Here is a 25,601-nt window from a genome sequence, read left to right as displayed (position 1 = left end):
ATATGGCTCTTCCATCTCTGTTGTTTGCTAATTTTGTTTTATCTAAATTTTAAATTTTGTCAGTTCAGGAAAAAGCATTACTTACTTTAAATGAACTTGTCAGTCAAGCAAATCTCTCACTTTTTCCCAGTTGGAATTTCTGTTAATATATCCCTCCCACATGCACAGGTTTTAAGAACAAAAAAAAAATCTTGATTACATTTTGTTTCATGTAGCTTCAGATCAAGTTCACTTTATTATTACTTGAAGCCTGGAGGAATGCATCCTGCCAAATTACTTCCCAGTGTAATTTAATTCTCATGGCACTTTGAATACTTTCCTCTGCCTTTTATATGCAGCAAATCGTACATCATCATTAAAATTATCTTTTCTAATGGTGTTTGTTTGCTAAATACACAGAAAAATAACTAAAAGGTGAAATGCAACATGTGTTTTAAGAAGCAGAGGATTGTAGCTGACATATAAGACCAAAAGTGGAGTTTTTAACTGTGTACCATTCCAGTACAAAGACTACTTAGAGTAACACTGCAATCTTTATGTGTTTCATCACTGATGATTTCTATTTTTGCATTAGTGTACTCAGTAGGACTAAGGTTTGAACTAACCTGTTATATGTTTTTGCAGCAAATTATTAGAACAGCCTGGATTTGGAAATGTTTCTGATGTCTTTCTAGTGCTTTTACTGCACTGAAATTTACTGAATAAGGGCAATGAGCAAGGTGTTTACTAAAGCATTTATGGAAGTCCCCAACACTCCAGTATCAGCAAATCGAAGCAGGAGTCTTACTTAAATTTGTTGCAGGGTAGTGATAAAAAGTGATACTTAAGTTCATAGGGGGCATAGCACAGACATGGCGTGCAAGACATTTTTACATCACAGTGCCAGCATTTCATTTTTTTCTGGAGGAACTTTGTTCTTAGGGATGAAAATCCGATTGCTTCCTGGACCAGGAAGATGCTGGCAATCTCACTGGAAAGACCAACAAAGATACAAGTCACGAGCATTACTAATGATGGTTCATATTCTCTGCATAGCTGTCCATTAGGAGCTGGTCTCTTTACACTTAAGCCATTGAAAAGCCTTCACTATGGGAGAACAATTCCTGTTCACTGCCCTAATCAGTCTGGATTTGAATCAGTGGTTTAGGATTGAAAGACTCTGTGTTCTCTTACCCGTTCCCTGCTCTGTTTAGTTATCCTAAAAAGATATTTTCCACTTGAACAGAACAGAAAATTCAAAGAAGATGTAACAGAATTTGGGAAAGAATAAGATTCAAAGAAGATTTGAACATACTGAAATAAAGATAAATGTAAAGAATTATTTTGTGTTTCTTCCCTGACCGGAAAAGACTCTTTGTCCAGAACACCAAAGCAAGAATCACAGAATCGCTGAGGTTGGAAGGGACCTCTGGAGATCATCTAGTCCAACCCCCCTGCTCAAGCAGGGTCACCTAGAGCACATTGCACAGGATTGCATCCAGGCGCGTTTTGAATATCTCCAGAGAAGGAGACTCCACAACCTCTCGGGGCAACCTGTTCCAGTGCTCTGTCACCCTCACCGTGAAAAAGTATTTCCTCATGTTCAGATGGAATTGTCTGTGTTTCAGTTTGTGCCCGTTGCCTCGCATCCTGTTGCTCGGCACCACTGAAAAGAGTCTGGTCCCATCCTCTCGACACCCTCCCTTCAGATACTTGTACACGTTGATAAGATCTCCTCTCAGCCTTCTCTTCTCCAGGCTAAACAGGCCCAGCTCTCTCAGTCTTTCCTCATAAGAGAGATGCTCCAGTCCCCTCATCATCTTTGTGGCCCTTCGCTGGACTTGCTCCAGTAGTGCCACATCCCTCTTGTACTGGGGAGCCCAGAACTGGACGCAGTACCCCAGGTGTGGCCTCACCAGGGCTGAGTAGAGGGGGAGAATCACCTCTCTCGACCTGCTGGCAACACTCTTCCTGATGCACCCCAGGATACCATTGGCCTTCTTGGCCACAAGGGCACATTGCTGCCTCATGCTTAACTTGGTGTCCACCAGCACTCCCAGGTCCTTCTCAGCAGAGCTGCTTTCCAGCAGGTCAACCCCCAACCTGGACTGGTGCCTGGGGTTATTCCTCCCTAGGTGCAGGACCCTGCACTTGCCTTTGTTGAACTTCATGAGGTTCCTCTCCGCCCACCTCTCCAGCCTCTCCAGGTCTCTCTGAATGGCAGCACAGCCCTCTGGTGTATCTGCCACTCCTCCCAGTTTTGTATCGTCAGCAAACTTGCTGAGGGTGCACTCTGTGCCTTCATCCAGGTCATTGATGAAGAAGTTGAACAAGACTGGACCCAGGACTGACCCCTGGGGGACACCGCTAGCTACAGGCCTCCAACTAGACTCTGTGCCACTGATCACAACTCTCTGAGCTCTGCCGTTCAGCCAGTTCTCAATCCACCTCACTGTCCACTCATCTAGCCCACGCTTCCTGAGCTTGTCTATGAGGATGTTATGGGAGACAGTGTCAAAAGCCTTGCTGAAGTCTAGGTAGACGACATCCACTGCTCTCCCCTCATCTACCCAGCCAGTCATTCCATCATAGGAGGCTATCAGATTGGTTAGGCATGATTTCCCCTTGGTGAAGCCATGCTGACTACTCCTGATCACCTTCTTTTCCTCCACATGCTTGGAGATGGCCTCCAGGATGAGCTGCTCCATCACTTTTCCAGGGATGCAGGTGAGGCTGACTGGCCTGTAGTTCCCTGGGTCCTCCTTCTTGCCCTTTTTGAAGACTGGGGTGACATTGGCTTTCTTCCCGTCCTCAGGCACCTCTCCTGTTCTCCATGACCTTTCAAAGATGATGGAGAGTGGCTTAGCAATGACATCTGCCAGCTCCCTCAGCACTCGTGGGTGCATCCCATCAGGGCCCATGGATTTGTGGGTGTCAAGTCTGCTTAAATGATCTCTAACCCGATCCTCCTCGACCAAGGGAGTCTTCCTTTCTCCAGACTTTCTCTCTTGCCTCCAGGATCTGGGGTTCCTGAGGGCTGGCCTGAGCAGTAAAGACTGAAGCAAAGAAGGCATTCAGTAACTCTGCCTTCTCTGCATCCTTCGTCACCAGGGCACCCACCCCATTCAGCAAAGGGCCCACATTTTCCCTAGTCTTCCTCTTGCTACTGATGTATTTGAAGAAGCCCTTCTTGTTGTCCTTGACATCTCTAGCCAGATTTAATTCCAAATGGGCCTTAGCCTTCCTCATCGCATCCCTGCATACTCTGACAACATTCCTATATTCCTCCCAAGTGGCCTGTCCCCCTTTCCACTTTCTGTATACTTCCTTCTTCTGGTTGAGTTTTGCCAGGAGCTCCTTGCTCATCCATGCAGGTCTCCTGCCTCCTTTGCTTGACTTCTTACTCATAGGGATGCACCGCTCTTGAGCCTGGAGGAAGTGATGTTTGAATATTAACCAGCTCTCTTGAACGCCCCTTTCTTCTAGGGCCCTAACCCATGGGATTCCTCCAAGTAGGTCCCTGAAGAGGACAAAGTTTGCTCTCCTGAAGTCCAGGGTTGCGATCCTGCTTAGTGCCCTGCCTCCTCCTTGCAGGATCCTGAACTCTACCATCTCATGGTCACTGCAGCCAAGGCTGCCCCCGACCTTCACATCTTCCACCAGTCCTTCTTTGTTTGTTAGTACGAGGTCCAGCAGCACACCTCTCCTTGTTGGCTCCTCCACCACCTGTGTCAAGAGAATGAATTGACAAGAAATGAATTGACATAGCATTCTCACATTTGTTTCGCAGAGTTTATCCTGTAGATAGTAGGATAACTATTCACCAGATCGTATTGTATATGGTAACTGGGCATTAGCCAAATGCTTGATTCAGTCTCCACACTGAGTGCCACCCTTGTATTGGCCCTTGAGGAATATTGACAGCAAATGCCCTTTAAAAGCAAATGAAACAAAGTATTTTCTTGCAAGTAGGAAAATAGGAGCTAATGGAAGTATACATAGTTAGGCTCTGTCCATATTATTACAGTGCTTATGTGCAAAAAATGCCCATATTGCCTAGGAGACTTAAAGCAAGGGAGTGTTCCAGTGAGATGTCTTGGACAGAGCCCGGGTGGCTTGAGGCTCGGCCCTCCGTCCGAGAGCAACGCAGCTCATTATCACAGTGTCGCTGTCCACGTAAAGCCAAGGACTTGCAGGAGTGGGTGTGTAGGCTTTAGCTATATACAGGACTTCTGGGTTATCCGTCTTTATCTTTTGCATTAGATGTGACTTTTTCAAAACTTTCATCATGATTCTATCATTCACTGTGAGACTCTTTGCATTTTGGTCACCTCCAGTGTATAAAACTGGCCGTGAAACTAGGCCTCAAAATAGGGGAGCACCACAAACGAATTTAATAAAGATCCATCCACTGAAGCTGTTGACCACAGTGCAGCTGGTTCATGCATCTTGTAGGATGAACTTCTGTACTGAAAGCGCAGCTAAATGTAACGATTGTAAGAGGTAAGATATTCCCAATAGCCAAGTATTGCTGCCCCCTTTTTTTTTTTTTTTTTAAATTTGTTGAGCTGATTCATAAAATTCCATTCAGGTCAATGGCAACATCAGCTCCTGTGACAACCTGACTGCTTACTTGGGAAGACTAAATATGTTTAGGAGTTTGTTATCATGCAGATATAGGAATTTTGTCCAGGGTGCCCAAATGTTGCTCATCAAGCATTCTAAAAGAGCAATCTAGAAAAGAGTTAGTAGAAAAACAAAGGAAATATTTTATGATTGCTATATTAATGATGAGCTTTAATGTGTGTTAATATTTTATCATGAAAAAGCTGTAGAAAAACCCTGGAGAAAAAGATTCATTTGTTTTCTTCTCTCCTTCGATTTAGAAAGAGAATGTTAGCATTGCAAAGCAAAGCAGCTTCGAGTATGCCATCCACATGACTGTGACTATCCAATGAATATACTTTTATGCCAAATGGTTAACAGCAGCTAATAAATGAAAATGGTATTTTGGATTCATAGTATAAGCCCATTTTGCATCAGAATTTCTTAGAGCCTTTTTTCGGGTAATTTCCTTAGTATTTCAACCCTGAAAACAGAAGCCAGTCAGGTGGCAGTAGCATAAAATGCTTTGTATTACAAATTCTTCTCAGAAAATCTTGAAAGATTTTTCTGATGGACTCTGGAAGGCAGCTGGATTGCTCATGCACGGGACCGCTGTGGGATGGGATGAGGTGGTACTGGCAGTGTTCAAGCATGGGAAGTGTTGGTTAATCCTCTTACGTTATCCCAGCCTAGGTAACTCCAGCCACCTCGCCTTTTCTTTCTGCCTAGAGGGCCCTGGGCAGGGAAGCAGCTGTGCCTCTCTGCAGCAGGTGAGGCCGTACCGAGGACTCGTCGGTGCAGCACACGGGAAGCAGATCGCTCGCATTTGAAACTTCTGCCCCCTTCATTTGCTGCTGGTTTGGAAAACCAGTTCATGTCAACACAGGCAAATAGGGGAGATGCCAGATAGGCTGTGTCCTTTTGAAACTGTTGGAAGTGACTGGAAGGCATTTTAATGTGGATTTTTAACCTCTCCCTTTTCTCTCTGGACAGTACTGTCATCCATGCGAACTTCCAGATATATGTTCAGTCTGTCAGGCTTGTTCAATATTTCTGTGTGTTTGTGGTTTGGTGTAACTAATACAGCTTGCACAATTTCATTAGTAACGCACAGCCAAATTGCCTCAGTTCAAAGTTTGAAGAATGAATTGTAAACTATTGTTTCCTGCAATTAAAAAAAAAAACAAAAAAACCCCAGATTTTCTCCAAGTCTTGGACAACTGTCAGGAAACTTTTGGCTTGCCAGATTTCTAACACACCTGTCCCTTCAAAATCAGCACGTCAGGTTGCAGAGAAAGGCTTTGTTAGTGTTAGTCTTGTTAAACATTAATGTTAGTTTCCTCCCTTTAAGCATACAAAGGGATAGAGGCTTGACAAGCGCAGTCAGACTGTATGTCATTTGTTGCTTGAGAAGTAAGGTAGTAAGTTTTCAGGAAGCGGCGAGGATACAGCAAGGCACGAGGGACTGAAGGTAGAATCCCTGCATTTTCATTCTTCAGTTTTACAGGAGAGAAGAATTTCTGTGTAAGTTTGGAGTCGGTTTGATGAAGTGCTTGCAGTGATGAATAGCGGCATGCTTGTCAGAGACATGAGAGGAGGAAAAGAAATAAAGCAAAAGCAAAAGGAGCAGGAAATATTGCAGAAGTGATTTCTTTAATGTTCTTTCCTGTAATCGATTTTGTAGTTAGGCATGCTTGATATTCATTATTGCGTTACTACTCATATGCGGGAACTTAACACCAGCTTTCTGCTCGCTAAAGGTAGTGATAGGAATAGCTTTAATTTCAGAGGTTGCAGCTGTGTGTAGGTATAGAAACAAGGGACTTTTGGGGACTACAGCTTGATTTATGCCCTTCCCTCCCAGCCTCTCTTGCTCTCAGACAAAACCTAATTTCTCTGCATGACCAAATGCATGTTTCCTGTGTAATCCGATGAAAATCTGTATATATTTTTTTAATCTTACTTTTTGAAGGTGATTTCTAAGTTATGCAGAAGTATTCTGCATGCATTCTGCCATTGCCCTCTTTCTCCCCAGATACACCCCTGGAAGTATGCCGCTGTGTATGAGGAATGACAACCCTTATTCCTGTATACTTGGGGTGCATGCTTTGGACATATTGAGTTAAATTTGGTTTTATTGTAAGGAAAGTGTTAGTCCGCTAGAGAGATACCATCCTTATTTATACCTAGGCTGAATTTGTTGGCTGACAGTGACTGTCCTTTTCTAAATGTTGGCTAATCGTGTTGAGCCAGAAGCCCAGAACCCAACGCAGTGCTGCTGGCACACATTTTTATGTTGTATTGGCTCTGATGCCTGCTTGTGTTTTTTTAAATGTGTTCTAAGGAACTTACTTCCTGGGATTAGAGACAGCTTGAGTTTTTTTCCATTGAAAATAGCAGAAGTCTTACAGGTTTGTGCTTTTGAAAGAAATCAGTGTTGTGGGTCAAACTCTCTGTGGCTCAGAGGGATGTAAAGTAGGGTCAGAATCTGGACTTCCAACTTGTTGCTCCAAATATACATTAGTCCATGGATTACTGCGATGAGTTTGTTGTTACTTTTTGTAGTCTTTAGCGAGCAAATGTTTTCACAGCTGTGATGGGCTTATCAATGTTGCTAGTTGTTTTTGCTTGCTGCCTTACACACACATGCTGTTGCTGCCTCTTTTGTTCAAAATCATTTTCATTTTCTTGATGCTTTGCCTGATGCCATGCATGTATCTTCCTGTAGGGACATATGGTTTGTCTTTGGCTTTGCCCTGAAAGGAAAGGGTGAGTGATGGAAAGAATGTGTAGTTGCTTTTAGTTGCTCTAATACTCTGTGTATTAAGTAGCCTTGCAGTTCTTTATTACTGTGCAGTGCTCCTGTTCCATGTCAGTGGAAGCACATCATTTTCATCCTCTGCAGCGTAATATGTGCAAATTCCCACTGAAGAGATGAAGAATAAAGATATATTGGCCAGCTCCTTATAAAACCTAATAGGCCAACAGAAGAGTGTAAAACTAAATCCACAGTTTTATAAGAAGCCAAGGCCCTGTGAGAATGAAATATTTATAAAGGATATATGAATCCCCCAGATATTGTCCTGATTCCAACTTTAGGCTTGAGATCCCACAGCTCTTGTAGGTGTCGTGGCAAAATGGTCCAGGAGGCTCGTTTCAGCTTGGTGAGTAATGTATACTTTTACATTACCCTTGATCATGGTGAGGAAAGATATCATGAGTGCCTTTTCCTGACCTAAGTCTGCTCCTGTTTACATCTATGGTAAAATCTCAGTAAAGGGCAGAGAGGAGCCAAGCTCAAATGCTTTGGAGAGCTTCCCTTGAGCTCATGCTTTTGCATATTGGTGTGCTCAGTGCTTGAAGCCTGGCTGCTCAGAGCTTTGTTAATGTCCAGTGAACTTGTGAATTAGGGCCAGATGCAGCCTTGGGGTAAGTTAAATTTGGCCCTGACTGGACTGTTATGTAAATGAGTGTGATAGCAACAGACATCACAAATCATAGGTTGGCTTTTTTCTTTTTCTTTTTTTTTTGTTTGTGTTTGCCTGTCAAAAGATGGGGAATAAACAGATCACAGAATTTTTCAAAGTTGTGTTCAACTGAAACCCCCCCCGACAACTCTTGGCTGGCAAAGGCTTCATATGACACCCGGTTAAGGCTATGCATGACACACTTCCTTGCTTTGCTGGCTTCTTGAAACAATGTCAGACGAAGCACACAATTAACAGTCAGATATGGTAACATAATTTATTTTTCAGTGAATATTCTGTTATTTAGACTGAAGCTGTGCTTTTCCTAAGTGTTCATTTGCTCCAGTTCAATGCCGTAAATCATCCTCTGATAACAAGTTTTGCGTCAGTTTGTATCTTCAGCAACTTCTCTTTGGTAACTCTTGATTTGTGCTGACATAAGTGAGAAGAAAATCAAACTCTAATTCATAAATATTTGAAGAAAGTGAATGAGAAAGGGCCATCAGTGAAATTGAAACAAAATTCCCTCTTAAATTCAAGTGAAGTATTCCATTTCTTCTTAATCTGTACAAGTCTATGCACACTGTAAAATGTATCAAGGGTCGCGTTTATCCGTCATAGCTGGAATCTGGTTTGCGTACCAGAAGGTCAGAGCCTCTAAATAAAGCGACGATGACAAGAGAGGCCAGGGTGTAATCCTTCCAATCTGTCCTCCTCCAGAGGCAGAATATAGCCTCCAAAGAGGGGGCATGTTAGATACTCAATTGACACATACAGGGTAAACTCTCAAGGTTTATTTGATGTTATTTTACCTGTAGTTATGTTCTTTTGCTCCTCTCGCCATAACGTCAGTAAAATGTGGACTATATCTGTGTCCGTTACGCAGCGCAGCTGTGGGCTGTTGCATGTGCCCAGCTGGGTCTAAGAGGGATGTTGGTTCAGCACATGTATGTCCTTGTTAGGCATGGTAAGTCACGGCAGGGATGGCACCTTCCAAAATGCTGCCTGAGCCCTCACTCTGAGCTCACACGGCTGGCCCGGGCCACAGCTCTGTGCCTGTATCCCCCTACTAGCCATGTGGGAGAAGGCAGACCAAGCAGTTTTGCTCTCAACATGCCAAGTCTTGCATATCGCTTGCACGCCTATTTCTGGTGTCTGAGAACGCAGCAAGTGTTCATGTGGTCCCTTCCTTCTCCCTGGCTTCAGCACCTCCACTAGTCATATTTCGCTTGTCAGCTGCTGCTTCTCTTTTCTGCTTTTTCAGGTACTGAAAAAAATCCTGCTTCTAATTTTGTTCTTGTAGTTGTTTACAGAAAAGCCAGGTTTTCTAATGGATAATGACTAGTATTCCCCATTACTCAGTCTGTTATGAATCTTGGTGGTGGTGATCTTTTTAAAAAATAAATGTGTAAATTTTGTTAGGAAAACTATTTTGGCCATTTTCAAAGGTTGCAATGAATGCAAATATATGGGTGAGAGAGAGAGAATTGTCTGGGCTTAGTCTCATAACTAAGTGACAGGGAAGTTTGCAGAGGGAGGTAATATCTTTTATTGTATTACTTGATACGGTTGGAAAAAATGGTCAAAGTTTTAGGCACATGGACCTTCAGAGCTTTAGCCGGATAGAAACCGTCTCTTCTGACTGCTGAGGGACAAAGGACAGAGGCTCAAACTTGTGAAACTAAGCTAAAGATGAAGAACAAGAGTGTATTCGTTTAGTCGTATCACTGTAAGAGTAATATGCTAACAAACAAAAAGCTGCCAGACTGCTTCATCTTTAATTATAATAGAAACAGATGTATAAAAAGTGCCATTTTGAGGACAAAAAAGCTTTCTTAGAGTCATATAATCTAGTGTGTGTTTACATTATGCCACTGTTTCAGCAGTTTTGCTTACACAGGGGAAGTTTGCACAAAGTTGATTGGAGTTGCTTTGGTTGCCTTGATGAAAGGATGGCACTCAGCAAGTGATCAGATGCGAGACCACTCAGAGGTCTAAACACTCTTAAGACAAAGTTTGAGATCAGAATTACTCCTCCTTTTCCCTTGCCCCACAGAGCCCAAATTAAATGGGAACTGCTGTCACGATGGCTGGATTCCAAGTGCCTGGGGTCAGACAGACCGCCTTCAGGCGAGGCTGATGTTGAGCTTGTCCTGCATTTGGAGACGAATAATGCAGGAGCTTCCCTTGTGCAGGAATTTTTTTTCCTCCGTGCAGTGCAGTAACTGCAGAAGCAGCACAGATATTTTCAGATCTTTTAAATCACTTTGGTGTTATCCTGTTGTGACATATTTTATTTTCTTGCTGGGTCCAAGTGTCTCAGGCTTCAAAGTTGCTGGATTGTGATATTAGTAGCTGAAATGAAGACAGAAATTAAGAATGCCTGTTTCGTAACAGACAGATGGATAACAGTTTTCAGTTTTATAACCTGCGCTTTTAGGATGCTTTCTCACTGTGTTAAATAAATAATCTAGTTTTTGAAAAAATAAAATGGAAAAAAGCAAATTTATGCAGAAAGACCTCACTGGACGTTGACAGCACTTCCAGTCTCAGCTATCTCTAGTATTCTGCTCCTTGGGGTAATGAAGTACCTTAACCTATAGATAAAACAGCCACTAAAGAGGAGTTTGACACCTGCTGACTGATAAGTTACCTGACATCTACAGCAATAGAAGCTGAGGACCAGAGCTAGACTGGTGGGTCTGGAAGGATAATGCATCCTTGTGTATACAGGTAGGAAAGGCAAATAGCAGATGCATTTATTCTGAAAGCAGCTTGTTTGAGTGGATGAGATTTAGAATGATTCTTAAAAATAGGGGATGGTGTCCTAGATTCCCATTTTTTTTCTGTCTCCTTTACATATTTATTCCTAAGTCTATTTGATGAGGTTTTGTGTGGCCTAAAAGTTAATTTACGTGTAAAGCAGAGAAGGCTTGGCAGTATTCTGTATTAGTGTACAGTCAGGACTCATGATTTTCTGGCTTCCAGTTCAGTTCTTTTTCCCTTTGCCTATAGAATATTTCAATAAAGTGTACTGTGACCTCATAATATTTTCTGACTTGTGACAGCAGAAAAGGAATGAACCTATTTTACAACAGCTTTTCCAATTCCAGACTTAGAGGTTCCTGAACCCAGAATTGCCTCAGATGAGGAGTTAAAAACTAAATGTCACAGTTTATAAAATCATGTTATAACCCATTCCAAACTGTGTGCGTATAAGTTTAGGATACTTGTGAAGCTCTAACAGGATTGGTTCCAAAGAGTTTATTATTTTGAGATTCCGGGAAAGATAAACAATGCTGGAAAATTACTTGTGCTTTGAAAAAGCAAAGCTGAGAGCATCCATACCCATTGGGATTTTGAACAATCATGTTTAAACATGCTGTTAAAGAGCAAGTTTCAAGGACTGGTGGTTCTTAAACAAACAAATTGGTGCTTGTGCATTCTGCCTGATATAAGAAAATGCTATCGTTTGCAGTGTTCCCACCCTCCCTCTAAGGAAAAACCTAAGATCTTAAGAAAGGCAGGTGAGACTAAATCACTCTGAACAATTTTCAGATCCTCATAAAAAATAAGACAAAGTGGAGACATAACACTGGAAATTTCTATTGCATAAATTATTAGTCAGAATATGTCATAGGAAAAGAGTAACTGTGAGGGAGGCTTCCATTTTTCAGTTTTGATGCATAATATTTCTTTGAGGAGGAAATGAGGGTTGGTCCTATGAAACCAGTGCTGTACTTCAGTAGAAAAGAGAGAATGGCTGTCTCTAATGTTTCAGTTCCTGCTTTTGATTTTTTCCATGTGCAGTCAGCTGCTGAGCTTTGTGAGGCAAGGTACAATGCAGACTAGTTAATCTTCTGTGCCTGATTCCTGTGTTTTAGGTAGTTATTTGTACCTGTACAGAGGGGGTGAAAAAGCTTTACACATGGCAATGTTTAAAAACTGTGCTGCGTTTGCCTTGTGACAGAGGAGAAGACTGCCATAAATCCAGAGCAGCAGGGAGTCTAGCCCTCTCAGTCTAGATAATTTCACAATTTCCTGTTATCTTCTTCACCCTTAGAAATTTATTGGCAAAGACATGTACCTAGTACACATTGATTGATCACATTTGATTTTATAGTATCTGTCATTGGCAGATTTTCTTGCTGTCTTTTGCTTTACAAATCCAGTCTAATTCAAATATTTAGAATCTGACTCATCAGCTTTGACTTATTTGCAGGGTTTTGTACAATAGTAGAGCATAGTTGCCATTTCACATAATTTACTTGAGTGGATTAACTCCTGAATTAGACTGGTGTACATCAGACGCTTCATTTATAAGCCATAAAACCACAGTTTAACTACAGTCAGCTGAGTTCCTATGTACTTCTCTTTATGAAGTGATTATCAAGATTCAGCACTCTGAAGAGCTTTTTATTTGTAGAAATTAATGACAGCTTCCTCTCACTAACGCATCCCGTGATCATTCTCATTAACTTGGTATTTCTTGGGAGCACAGAAACTAGAACTTTTTAAAATGGCACATAGAACTTGAACTTTTTTATTGTTTCACAGACCTAGTGGCCTATCATTTTGTATCTAGGTCTGATGTGGTCTCAATTTTTATTTAAAAGGCAAGTATCAAAATGCTCTGAAAATTTTTTTTATCAGAAGTACATGCAGAAAAATATTTATGTTTCTGGTTTTGTTCCATCTTTAAACATTTCATCATATTCATACACTTTGACTGATTTTTATTGCTTCACTCTTCGTAAGTGCTGGGACTTTTTCATCACTAGCATAATTTCTTGAGAGTGAACCTATTTCAAGTTGTCTTATTATGCAAATTCACTTTTTAGTTTGGAAAGTATCTTCTGTTTTCTTCTGTCATGATCCCAAAGTCAACAATAAGGAGAGGAAGTTTTTCAGAATGCAAGTTATTGGGAATTTTGAGCTATATTCCTGGTAAGAGCTCAAAAATAATAAAGGGTCTTGTGGCAGAGTGGTTATGTTGGCATTTATATCACTTTTATTTCAGAGCGAGAGGCAAGATATGACAGGTTTTACTTCTTGCTTCACTACCAAGTTGAATCAGCTTGAAAACCACCTTACTACTGTATGTCCAGCATCAGATGTGAAAAGTTCATCTCCTTTACTCACCATAAGCTCTTATTTAGATTTAAGGTAATTAAATATCATCTGTAATTATCTCCTGTATGTAGAGAATTGCAATAGACTGCATGATCTGCTAAAGTGCAGAATATATTGCAATAGAAAGACTTACTGCCAAACAAAATTTGGTCTGGATTCAGTGGTCCAGGAGGTCCCTTTGTCTGATCTTATGTTCCCGTAATTCTTGGTTAGAAGGAGTAACAATGACCTTGATTTTAAAGTCCTTTTCTACTTCCCGAGCAATTAACATAACAAAAGATTCTTCTTTAATGTAGTATGTAAGGAAGTTGTTCAAGCCTAGCTGAACATTTGTACCTGAAAAGAAAATGTTAAAACTCAAAGTATCGTCAGTATGTGGATTACTCTTGGGTTGTCTCAGATAAGCAGCAGAGTATTTCATGCTACACATTTTAGTGATGGTTGTGCATTTGGCTCTTGCACTAACCGCCTAGTAACCCAGCCAGACCAGTCTAGCTGCCTGGGTTTGTCTCTGAGCATTCGCCCTTAGTGCTTTGCAGTAAAGGAGGGAACTCGCCAGTGAGGGCGTTGTGTGGGGGCAGAAGAACAAAAGGAAATGGCACAGTGTCCCAAGCAAATGGTGCTGAATCTTTGCTTCTCTGTCTAATGGGTTTCTCTTGTCGTTCATCTCAAAATGCAACCAAACCACTTGCTGGTAGTGTTTGACAGTTGAAATTGGACTTCCAATAGCTCCTTGGAGAAAAGTGCAGAGGAAATTATTCCTAGTTCTTTTATAGGTAGAGGAAAAAGAAATCACTGGAAAGTGTCCCTCCGCATTGCTCAGTCATTACTGTCTTGTGGTCTTCTCTGAATTACTCCGCTGCTTCTTTGTACCTGAAGAGGCCTGACTCTTGTACTGCAGATTGTTGTAGTGCAGTAGTTCTTTCAGTTCTTATCTGTGTAAAAATATTGATTAGTAGTGTGAGCTTTCACAAGCCTGTTTCTGACAGAGGAAGGAGAGCGATTTTCTGTTTGTCTGCTGGACTATTTCCTGGCAATTGTGCCTTACAGCAGTGGGAGGCTGTACCAGCTACCTGGAGCTGCCGGTATTGAACCTTTTCAGAGGGTCTTGTTTTGTACAGGAAAAAGTAGCAGTGATATGAAAACACTGGCTCTAGGTTGAGTTTTTGTTGTTCTCTATGCATTTTCTCTTCTCTGCTGACATTATCAAATTAGGTAGAAGTTTTATGGAAATTCATAACATATCAAACCATTAAATCCGTTCTCAGTAGCAGAACATCAAAACGTGCATAGTAAATTTGGTTCTAGTTAGCAGATTAATAGTGTGGTTCACTGTCAATTTAAATTACTCTGTGAAGGATGGGTTGCAATATTCACCCTCATGCTTACTGAGAGCCTGTAGGAGCTGGTCCTAAATCAAGGGGCTTTGCTGTGCTGCTGAACTGCTCTGTTACAGTCTGACTATAAAAGGCTCTGCTTTCACATGAACACGAGCAAGAGGTGAGCCTCTTGCTCAGTTCAAAAGATGTGCATACTCATTTTTGTTCTTATATACTCAGTTATAGTTAGAAATCAGATCTGACCCATAATATAATCTATTTATAATCTGAATGCAAAAACGCAAGTGCCATTTTTTAATTTGGAGAGAATTTCTTATTTCAGATCATTTAAGCAGACTTGACACCCACAAATCCATGGGCCCTGATGGGATGCACCCACGAGTGCTGAGGGAGCTGGCAGATGTCATTGCTAAGCCACTCTCCATCATCTTTGAAAGGTCATGGAGAACAGGAGAGGTGCCTGAGGACGGGAAGAAAGCCAATGTCACCCCAGTCTTCAAAAAGGGCAAGAAGGAGGACCCAGGGAACTACAGGCCAGTCAGCCTCACCTGCATCCCTGGAAAAGTGATGGAGCAGCTCATCCTGGAGGCCATCTCCAAGCATGTGGAGGAAAAGAAGGTGATCAGGAGTAGTCAGCATGGCTTCACCAAGGGGAAATCATGCCTAACCAATCTGATAGCCTCCTATGATGGAATGACTGGCTGGGTAGATGAGGGGAGAGCAGTGGATGTCGTCTACCTAGACTTCAGCAAGGCTTTTGACACTGTCTCCCATAACATCCTCATAGACAAGCTCAGGAAGCGTGGGCTAGATGAGTGGACAGTGAGGTGGATTGAGAACTGGCTGAACGGCAGAGCTCAGAGAGTTGTGATCAGTGGCACAGAGTCTAGTTGGAGGCCTGTAGCTAGCGGTGTCCCCCAGGGGTCAGTCCTGGGTCCAGTCTTGTTCAACTTCTTCATCAATGACCTGGATGAAGGCACAGAGTGCACCCTCAGCAAGTTTGCTGACGATACAAAACTGGGAGGAGTGGCAGATACACCAGAGGGCTGTGCTGCCATTCAGAGAGACCTGGAGAGGCTGGAGAGGTGGGCGGAGAGGAACCTCATGAAGTTCAACAAAGGCAAGTGCAGGGTCCTGCACCTAGGGAGGAATAACCCCAGGCACCAGTCCAGGTTGGGGGTTGACCTGCTGGAAAGCAGCTCTGCTGAGAAGGACCTGGGAGTGCTGGTGGACACCAAGTTAAGCATGAGGCAGCAATGTGCCCTTGTGGCCAAGAAGGCCAATGGTATCCTGGGGTGCATCAGGAAGAGTGTTGCCAGCAGGTCGAGAGAGGTGATTCTCCCCCTCTACTCAGCCCTGGTGAGGCCACACCTGGGGTACTGCGTCCAGTTCTGGGCTCCCCAGTACAAGAGGGATGTGGCACTACTGGAGCAAGTCCAGCGAAGGGCCACAAAGATGATGAGGGGACTGGAGCATCTCTCTTATGAGGAAAGACTGAGAGAGCTGGGCCTGTTTAGCCTGGAGAAGAGAAGGCTGAGAGGAGATCTTATCAACGTGTACAAGTATCTGAAGGGAGGGTGTCGAGAGGATGGGACCAGACTCTTTTCAGTGGTGCCGAGCAACAGGATGCGAGGCAACGGGCACAAACTGAAACACAGACAATTCCATCTGAACATGAGGAAATACTTTTTCACGGTGAGGGTGACAGAGCACTGGAACAGGTTGCCCCGAGAGGTTGTGGAGTCTCCTTCTCTGGAGATATTCAAAACGCGCCTGGATGCAATCCTGTGCAATGTGCTCTAGGTGACCCTGCTTGAGCAGGGGGGTTGGACTAGATGATCTCCAGAGGTCCCTTCCAACCTCAGCGATTCTGTGATTCTGTGATTCTGTAATAACTGAGGATTTCTTAACATTTTATCTTACAAATTTCCAGAAGAAATTTTAGAGTTTGATCCACAATTACGTGGAATTAGTGTGGCTTTAGTGACCTTATTAGAACTTGGTTGATTTGCATCATCCTAGGATCCAGCTGAAGATGGATATTATAAGCAGTTTAATGAATGAAAATGCATATCTTCAAATCTTTCTTGAGAAATATTCTTTATACTCAATTATTGGGAAAACCAAATGTTTATTTTAATTCAGTGAATTTTGCAGCTCCTGAAAGGAGAAGTTTCTATAGCTTTTTTTTTCCAGATCTCTATAAATATTGGATAGAGTAATGATAAGTCTCTAGTTTTCTGAGTAAACAGACTAACTTGTTTAGGTCACAGTTGGTTCTGATTTTATTATTGTTATTCTGAAACAGGTTAGGTTGTCTTGAGAAAATGGCACAATGCTCTGAGAAAAAACAGGGATAAGCACAAAACTAAATAAAATACTAAGAAATCCCTATTTTCCTAGCAAACAGAGCAAAAGTCCTGAGGAATGAAAACAGCACTGTGTGACTTCATGTGAGCTCACCAAACATCAGTGTTAAAGGATGGGATCTTGTCAACAGGAGCCTGGAAAGACCCAGTACCTTTCTGTCATCACGTTCCTCATTTTTTTTCAGTAAAATGTGCTCCCAAGGGATTGAGCATGTTGAAATGGGGAATTCCCTTGATTAGTGAGAGCCAAAAACTGTCTTATTATTCTGGAAGTGTTGGTTTAAGCAAGGTAGATGGGATTTACAAAACTGAAAGAACGCTGAGCAGCTTCTCGCAACGTGTCTTTCTTCAGCACGAGATGCTCTGTGGAGTCATTTCTGATGCTCGAGGAGAGCTCGAGCGGTGCTGTGGAGTCTGTACTACCTAGCGCCGAGGTGGGAGCTAGGAGTAGTGTAACTCTTCTGTCCAAGACAAGTCACTTGACCATCCTCCAGTCAAATTTAATCCCCAATCTGAAATACAACTTGATATTGATTCATTCATGTTTATAAAACACTTGTGGACTGTGGATGCAAGCTCTTCAATAAATGCAAGGTCTTATTATCCACCTTATTCTGACATCCAAAAGAAGTATAAAGCCAGCTCTTTGGCCACCCTTCTGGCTACCTCCTGTTGTTGAAGGATATCTAACGAAGTTGCGGCAGTTGTAAAGCCAGCGCTCAGTCTGCCACTCGTTTCTCCTCCATTCTGGAGGTGATATTTGGCAACGGAAGCATACAGGAGCTGTGAACCAGGTATAGCTCAATTTGTATAACTCATTTTGAATTGCCTGCTTTCAGAGTCTTCTCCAAGGATTGAATACTGCCTCCTTTCCACACAGCCAGGTGTGTGGAGTCATAGATTTTTAGTGCAAGGCAGCCTTGCTGTGGGCCTCACAAAGGTGACAGGAATTCAATTTTCTTATATTCTGCTTTGTCAGGAGTAGGGTGCGAATTATCTCAAGGCAGTGTGGCAAGTGATCCTGTTCTCTTTTTGCTGTAAATGAGATGCATCTTCACTGTTATCCACAGATGTTCATTTGGTACAGGTAAAAGGAGATGGCTGTTGATACTGGGCTTCATGATGATACTAGGCTTTGATGATATGAATACATACATTGGTGCGTGGAAGCCATATCTTTATTTGAGAGCTGGTCTGGAAAATTACACTTTTTGTAAATTGAAAGTTTTTTTCTGCGTTTTGCTGAGAAAAAGAGGAACTGGAGAGGAGAGAATGAATCAAACTTTAAAGCTTGATTATATCTATATTTCCAAGTCCTACAGGGAGTCACTAAAATTACTATTTTTTCTTATTGTGGGCACTCCTGGTGATTTCTCAGGTCACAACTCACAGCAGTAAAGCTAAGCACGGTCTAGAGGATTGGAAACAACCTCTCCGATTCTGTCTGCTCCCATTACTGTGCAACAGCGAACCCCGGCAGGTAGGCAGGTAGGCAGTCGCAGGCAGTCTGTGACCTGCTCACGAGCCCTTCTGTGGGCTGCATGATTTCTGGGCTGCTCCCGCTCTGTGGGGCTACACTGAGACTGTAGTGTGCTCTGCCTGCTCAGTGACTGGAGAGCCTGAGCCTGAGTCTGAGCACTGGAACAATATTCTCATCAAATACGGAATCAGAGCAACTCGTTTCAATTTGTTTTGTGAAATGCCGATAGTCTCAAAGTAATGTCACTGACTAGAAAGAAGGTTCTCTTCAAGTGAACTTGTTAAGAAGTCTGAATTTGATTCCATAATTTTGTTTATGCTGTGTATACCTAATATTTTGAAGGTGTGTAATGATACGCTTTGTAAGGTGCTGCATGTATCATTCTATATGTAGAAAACTTCAATAAAAACATTTTGCTTTACAAAAAGATTACAAGTTATTTCATTATGTTGTCTGTCCAATAATACTAGTCTTAAAGACTGCAGAACTATAGAGCCTTCAAGAGACTATTCTTCTAATGGAAGTGGGTTTCTTGGGGAAGAACCATCTTATCCATTGTTCAGCTTTTGGACTATTTTTTGATTCTGCTACTTGCCACTGTCCATTGGAGAATGCGTGCCTGAAGCCATATGCACACAGTTTTGCCTCTCTTGCTTGCTGAATTGGTCCTGTAGCTTCTAACTGGATTACTTAAGATTACAGTATGACTCAGTGTAAGGCAGAAACTTTCTGAATGGCGGTGTCACAAGTACTTCATGGCATACGCCTCCAAAGGGCCTTTTGTTCTGCAGGTCCAGTCTTGTACAGGCGAAGCGAGTGGCAGTTTTGTAATTGACTTCAGGGGGTTCAAGATCAAGCTGTAAGTGCAGTTCGCTTACCAGGAACCTGGGATTTAAAAGAATGGCTCGAACTTCTAAGGAGACACATTGTGCAACTTCTGCAAGTCATGCACATCATGCTTTCACTTCTTTCCTCCTCTCCTGATGAGTCAACAAACCTTTTCCTGACACTGAAAACAACTGAAAAGAAGTTCTTTAGAGTGTAAACTGATGAGGGACTATTTCTATCAGGAACGTAAATATTATGAATGAAAACTGCAGTGGTGTTCAATCGGAAACAATATTGGATCAGCAAGTGCAGCTGGGGGTTAGCGTTCCACCAGTTCTCAGAGGAGTAGCTGGTCCCTTTCAAGGGCCCTATGTGCAGTCTAACTTAACATTTGCTATTGCAGGCGATCCAGATATTCTGTGCAAGGTGCTTGTGAGTGTTCTTCCTGATTTTTTAAATTGCCTTTTTAATTAAAATTTTGTAGTAGAGAAACTAAAGTTCAACAGTCAAAACAGCAAACTCTACAACACCTGAACATGAACAAGACATGGTAGAATTTATAAGCAGTAGTATCAGGCAGATTGATACAGTCTACATTAATCCTGCAGAGAAGTTGGCCTGGTGGATCAAATATAAGACAGAGCCTAGGAGTGTCAATCCAATAATTGTGAGCTATGCCTTATTTACCTTATACTAAAACAGGGCTGAAATAATTTGTCTTCTTCACGAGACTGTTGACTTGCATAGTGAAATGATTAATGTGTTATGTTTAGGTAGGCTATCCTGGAGTAGTTAATAAACTATATCTTAGAAGAAAGGCCTTTCTCTCCTTGGAGAATCTACATGTTCTTAGATTCAAGTATTTTTCCCACTGGATTGTATGCTCTTTGTAGCAATTGTCACATACATATTTCTGTGATACCCAGCAGATTGGACTCCTGGTCTGATTGACATCTATGTGCCACAATATAAGGCAGAAACACTATTAATAATGATAGGAAGATGACTTTGCACATCATACAGTAAGTGGAGTGGAGATGATCGCAGCTTCCCAGATGAAGTAAAGTGAAAGAAATGCTTACAATATTTTCTACTATATAGTGAGTCAAAGGCAGAGAGAGGATTGCCAGCAGGATCTTGCACCTCTGCTGTCCCATTACTAACTAGACCCCAGTAATCTTGTAATTTGTTCTTGCTATTGTCAGTATAGATTATCATTTGGGATCTAACACATTCTTTTAATTGAAAAGGGCCTCATTAATTTGGATGTCAGTTTTTCCATTCTGGAGAGGGAAGAAAAAATGTTTTAATGTGTGCTCCATATGCTAAAGAATTCCACATGGCCTCTTTGCAGGGCCTGTCTCTACCCTTTTGCTGAGTCCTGACAGTGCATTTAGCTAGCAAGCGACTTCAGAGGCAGCAGTGTGGTCTTTATATGTAAAATACATTTCAACCAAGTTATACTTGCTTCATTCAGAGAAGTGTTAGTGTAGCTCTAGAACAGGCCTAAATGACATACAGAAATTTGGAGACTGCGATCTCAAGTCTAAGCTAATGGAGTGAGTGTTAAGGATAACATAAATTTGAGGACTTTGTAGTATTAAACTGAAGAGATCAATAAGGGGCGGAAGGTAATAATGAAGGATTGGGGCAAGCACCCCTCCAAGTCTGTGGAGACTGATTTAAGATGCATCTTCAGGAGCTGCTGAGGTAGGTAGGCCAGGGTCATTCTAGATAATTCACTAACTTCGTGCTGAGACAACCAGCCAAAAATATTCATCACCTGTTACCTGTTTTTGATCTTTGGAGATTTCCTGTTTAAGACACCTGGCTAAAACTGTGTAGAATAGCAGGGAATTTAACTTCTAGGACTCAAGATGAATTGAGTGTATTTTGGCATGCATCCTCTGTCCTGAAATGAAGACAAGTTTTCACTGAGCTTTAAGTAGCTGTTGGTGAACTATTTGCCATTGTCTTTGGCATGAGATCTATCTTTTCCTATGGACACATTTATTTTTCAAAATGATGAAGAAACAGCACTCACCAAGAAGTGCAACTTCTATGCAAGAGAGGCTCGATTTGTCACAGGACTCTGAAAAAGAGATAAGTTCACTTTTGTGATAATTCGATTTTTGTTCTTTTCTGACCAGAGCTTTTCTCTCCCATAAAACTTCTGAGATTTGCTTGCAAAGTGTCAACTTTAGGAAATTTGGAGGAAATCTAATAATTTGTTTTGGGGTTTGAAGGGGAGGAAAAATGTCCTGTCTCAAAGTAAGTTTTGCAGAAATTCCCTCAGTGCTTTGTACTTTCACATCACTGCAAAGAACTTAGCCCCTGTGCTTGTAAGGCTTGGCTGGTGGTTAGGGGTGAAAGCTGTAGAGGAGTTCAGAATCTCTTCTTGCCTTTGCTATAACTGAGATATATGCTCCCAGGATTTCTTTTGGTTAAGTAGTTCTTCCATTTGGATTTTATGATTATAGGACAGTTAAAAAAAAACCCCAAACCCTCAACTGGTTGTCCACATGCCTTATAGAACACAAACTTAATGGCATATGCAAGGCATTATTTTTGATCTTTCCTCTTCTTTCCTTACTGTTTGAAACAGAAGGGTTTCTAGGGCAAAATGTTAAAGGAGTCATTAGTACTTCTGCTATGTTTTGTACGTGTGTATTGTGGCAGAACAGTAAAAACCTTCTTTTTGACGTGGTTTTGGCTTAATTTTCTTATTGCTGGCTCATCACTGATTAATGTATTGCTTAATTTCCTTTTATCTTTTTGTTTTTAAAGTCTTTGTAACAGTGTACAAAACCCCAGGATCAGTGGCTAATTTTGCAAACCATGGCAAAAATGTATTCTAAGGGTTTTTTTCCAAGGTAACATTGAGACCTTTCGGTATAGTTTGTGTTCTTCAATGTGTACTGTGGGAAGATTAACATGTTTTTTCAGTCTGTAATATTCTTTTGATAAGAAATTATTTCTCTTCTCCTTGATAAGGAGAATTTAATCTGTTGGCCACAACATCAGACCAAAGACAAAACAGGTCTTCCTTTTTCCATTTTTTAAATTTACTGTGTACATCAGGGATTTGAAATGCTGTGGCTAAAATACCACAGCTGCTGGCCATGGAGATACTTTGATTCAGATTTTATGAATTAAAAACTTGCATCTTTTTAAATTGGTTTGCTCACTGCAACTAATGAATAAACTGTCTTCCTTGTTGGTCAGCCTTTCCAATTTTTGCTTCAGCAGGAATCTTCTCCCTGAAAATGCCCTTTTCCTGCAGAGGAAGTCCTTATTCTTGGAGGCCAGGGAGTTATTCTGGTATGTGTGGTAGATGAAAAAGAGGTAAAAAGAGATGAAAAAACTGGCTTTGTGAGTGCTGAATGCTTTGCTCATCCTTGGTTAATTGCTGGTCCCCCAACTCTGTGGCTCAGTGGTGTTTGGTGACTCCTTGGTGTTGCTTTGGGGTAGTTGCCTGATGTGCAGACATCCTCTACTTTACCTGCAAGAAGAAATGTGGCTCGTAACTCCAGTTTTTCCCAAGGACTTGATTTTTTATTTCTTTCTGCTTCTAGGTGTCAGTCAGTCTCTCCACCAGCTCTTTTGTCCCCGCCAAGAAGCCCAGCCTACCCCCTCAGTGACAGCGAGGACTCTTGCTGCTCTTCTCGGCTCACCAAAGTCTCCAACTCCAGACTACGCCTCAAGGACTGGAGCAGCCGAGCGTCTACCTTGCGAAGCACCTCCACAAGCCCCTCGGACACTGACTCTCCAAGCCACCCTCTCAAATCCATCAGCGTGGGCGCTTTGGATAAAAGGTTGTCTGTGTTCAAGGCAGAGGACCACAAGGAGAACCCTAAGGAGGCTCAGGATGGGGACGCGATAGGGAGCCATCCACTCGCCCGGAGCACTCTGTCCTTGGGCACTGCTGCAAACTTGAGGAACCTCTCCCTCAGCCGGGCGAGCGTCCGCTCGCAGGCACTGGACATCAGGCAGAAGATCACAGAATGGGAGTGCCGCCGGGAGCCTTCTCCCAGGATGAGCACGTGTGTGGACAAGAGGGATGCTGGGGAGAGGTCGGGCAGTGAGAGCTGCCCTAGCGTGCTGACCTCTCCGTGCAGCGAGAAGACGTTTGATTTCAAAGGGTTCAGAAGAATGAGCCGAACGTTTTCCGAGTGTTCTTACCCGGAAACGGAGGAGGAGGAACTGCTGGACAGAGATTCCTGCCATCGGTTGGAAAAGAGACCAGGCAGGAGCGAGCCTCCTTCTGCTGCTTTCCTCAAGAGCCACATGAGGAAAGAGTCCTCTGCTGTGCTCAACAGAATACAGAAGATTGAGCAGGCACTAAAAGAGCAACCTGGCAGAGGCCTCCCCCAGTTACCGAGTAGCTGTTACAGTGTTGACAAAGGGAGGAAAAAGTCGCTAACTCTGAGTACTGTGGAGGGACTGAGTGAAAACCTAAGTGATAGCAAAGGAGGGAATGTTATTTTGGGGAGTGATCCAGAAACACCTACGGAGGCTGAAAAAAACAGTAAGATGAAACAAGGGGTTACTGCAAACTTGGCTGGCCCTAAACTGCTCCTTGAAAGCCCAGCTAACACAGCAGTGAATCCTGTCCCCAAGCCCAAACGCACCTTTGAATATGAAGCTGACAAAAATCACAAAAGTAAAACAAGCAATGGCCTACCTCTGTCTCCTACGCCTGCTGCTCCTCCCCCCCTCCCGTCCACCCCTGCCCCCCCTGTGACCAGAAGGCAGAAGAAAGAGTCACGCTTTCACAGAAAATCCCAGAATAGGTAAAATCAAAGGAAATGTTTTGTGCTTGATTTTGGAATGAATAAATATGGTGTCTTTTTTTAATAGCAAAAATTAAATTTCTCCCTCTAATGTGGTGCTTTTGACCTGAGAAATGCTAGGAATCATTTGTGAGATGAGTGTTTTTTCCCCTGGACTGCACTGATGGGATACACTGGTGCAATACTTTCACATGGCTACAATTTTGGAGCTTTCCAACCTGCATTCTTCAATCCCTGGAAAAGGCTTTAGATCATGTGCGCTAAAGGTTATCTCACTCACTTTGACACAAATGCCCTTGAGATGTTTAATGGACCATAATTTCATTATTGTCTTGTAGCAGGACCGTAGCTGATCTGTCAAAGTCCTGTCTGCCTGTTTGCTACAAAATATGTTGTCAGAGGATTTGTGTTTCCAAAGCTTACTAACACAGCAGTTGTGTCAGTTTTATGGGACGCTGGTGATTTTATTTGTTTAAGTGCTTAGAAGTGTTGTTGTAAGTGACTATCAATAGCTGTAGAGGATTAATGTTGAGAAAACCATGCTTTATTGCAGAAGGGCCTTTATAATTTTCCTGAATTACCGATGAATAGAGTATATGGCTACTTTTGCACAGCAGTCTATAGAGTTTGCATTGTTTTAACTGCATGATTCCCATTGACTTTTTGGAAGTGATAAAGCTCATTCTACTCATTGCTTGGAAAATTTTAGGGATAGTTGTTGATAGACATTCAAAGTACTACATTTTTAACATGTTCAGCTCTCGTGTATGTGCAGAACAAACACACACTCAATATTTAGCAATGAACTGTGCAAGTAACTGCTAAACAACATCTTGAATGCATGCTCTGAATTCAGTATCTGGTGCTGGATGTTGACTCAATTATAAGTTTATGTCAGCACAACCTGACCTGAAGTATACTGGAACAGGAAAAGAAGAGGAGCCTTCAGATTCTTTTCTTTACTTCCAAGAAACACCTGCTTCTGAAGTGGATCAAACAGCTCTACTGATGTGTGTTGTTTCTCTGAGAAAGAGGGGGGAAAATGTAAAAAGCCAAGCTCTGATTAGCAGTGCTCATCTTTGAATTCAGACAGTAATGTCAGTTAGAGGAAACAAATCTAGATCCTGATAAGAATTTGTGACATAAAGCTAACATCATTTTGTTCAGCACAGCATTTGTAATGTACAGAAGACAAAAAGTAATTTTTAAATGTTTGGATATAAATGACAACCTTTATTGGATAATTGAGGTGCAAGTGGAAAATGGTCTGTGGAAAATGGTAAATGGGTCTGTGTGATGAGTGGAGGAGGTGAATGAATAGCAGAAGATAATATTTGCCACAGAATCACCTTGTGACCTACGACTAGGTAATCAAAATCAGTCTCTGAGTACGCACTCGCGTGGAGTTTGAGACCATAGTCTAGTCCAAGTCATCTAGGATCTGCAGCATTTTATTACAAATTTTTTGAACCTTCAGTCTCTAAACTGTTCTTTTTTTTCGAGAAGAGATGTAATTCATGCTTGTACCTGCTGTTGGGCAAGTTCAGTCTCTGTCATAGGTGGGTTAGACGACAAACTCTTGTGAGCAGCACTGTGCAGCAATGCAC

General features: G+C 42.2%; 1 protein-coding gene across 10 annotated transcripts in view; it reads left to right on the top strand.

Annotated features, from left to right (window-relative positions):
• The window catches only part of DENND2B (DENN domain containing 2B), a 195,012-nt gene that overhangs the window by 95,232 nt on the left and 74,179 nt on the right, over positions 1 to 25,601 (top strand). For 9 of the 10 annotated variants that reach the window (XR_010884070.1, XR_010884069.1, XR_010884067.1 and 6 more), the window contains one exon: positions 22,777 to 23,994. The exons of the other annotated variant lie outside the window; for it this stretch is intronic. Coding sequence is in view for 5 of the 9 variants with exons in the window: in XM_067296093.1 (XP_067152194.1) it covers positions 22,777 to 23,994 (1,218 nt within the window). In the remaining 4 variants the exon portion in view is untranslated. The remainder of the gene's footprint in view (positions 1 to 22,776; positions 23,995 to 25,601) is intronic. 10 annotated transcript variants of the gene reach the window in all.

This window comes from Apteryx mantelli, chromosome 4 (genome assembly GCF_036417845.1).
Source record: "Apteryx mantelli isolate bAptMan1 chromosome 4, bAptMan1.hap1, whole genome shotgun sequence".
Lineage (NCBI taxonomy): Eukaryota > Metazoa > Chordata > Aves > Apterygiformes > Apterygidae > Apteryx > Apteryx mantelli.
Note: the sequence above shows the minus strand (reverse complement) of the source record. Positions and strands in the feature narration are given on the sequence as shown.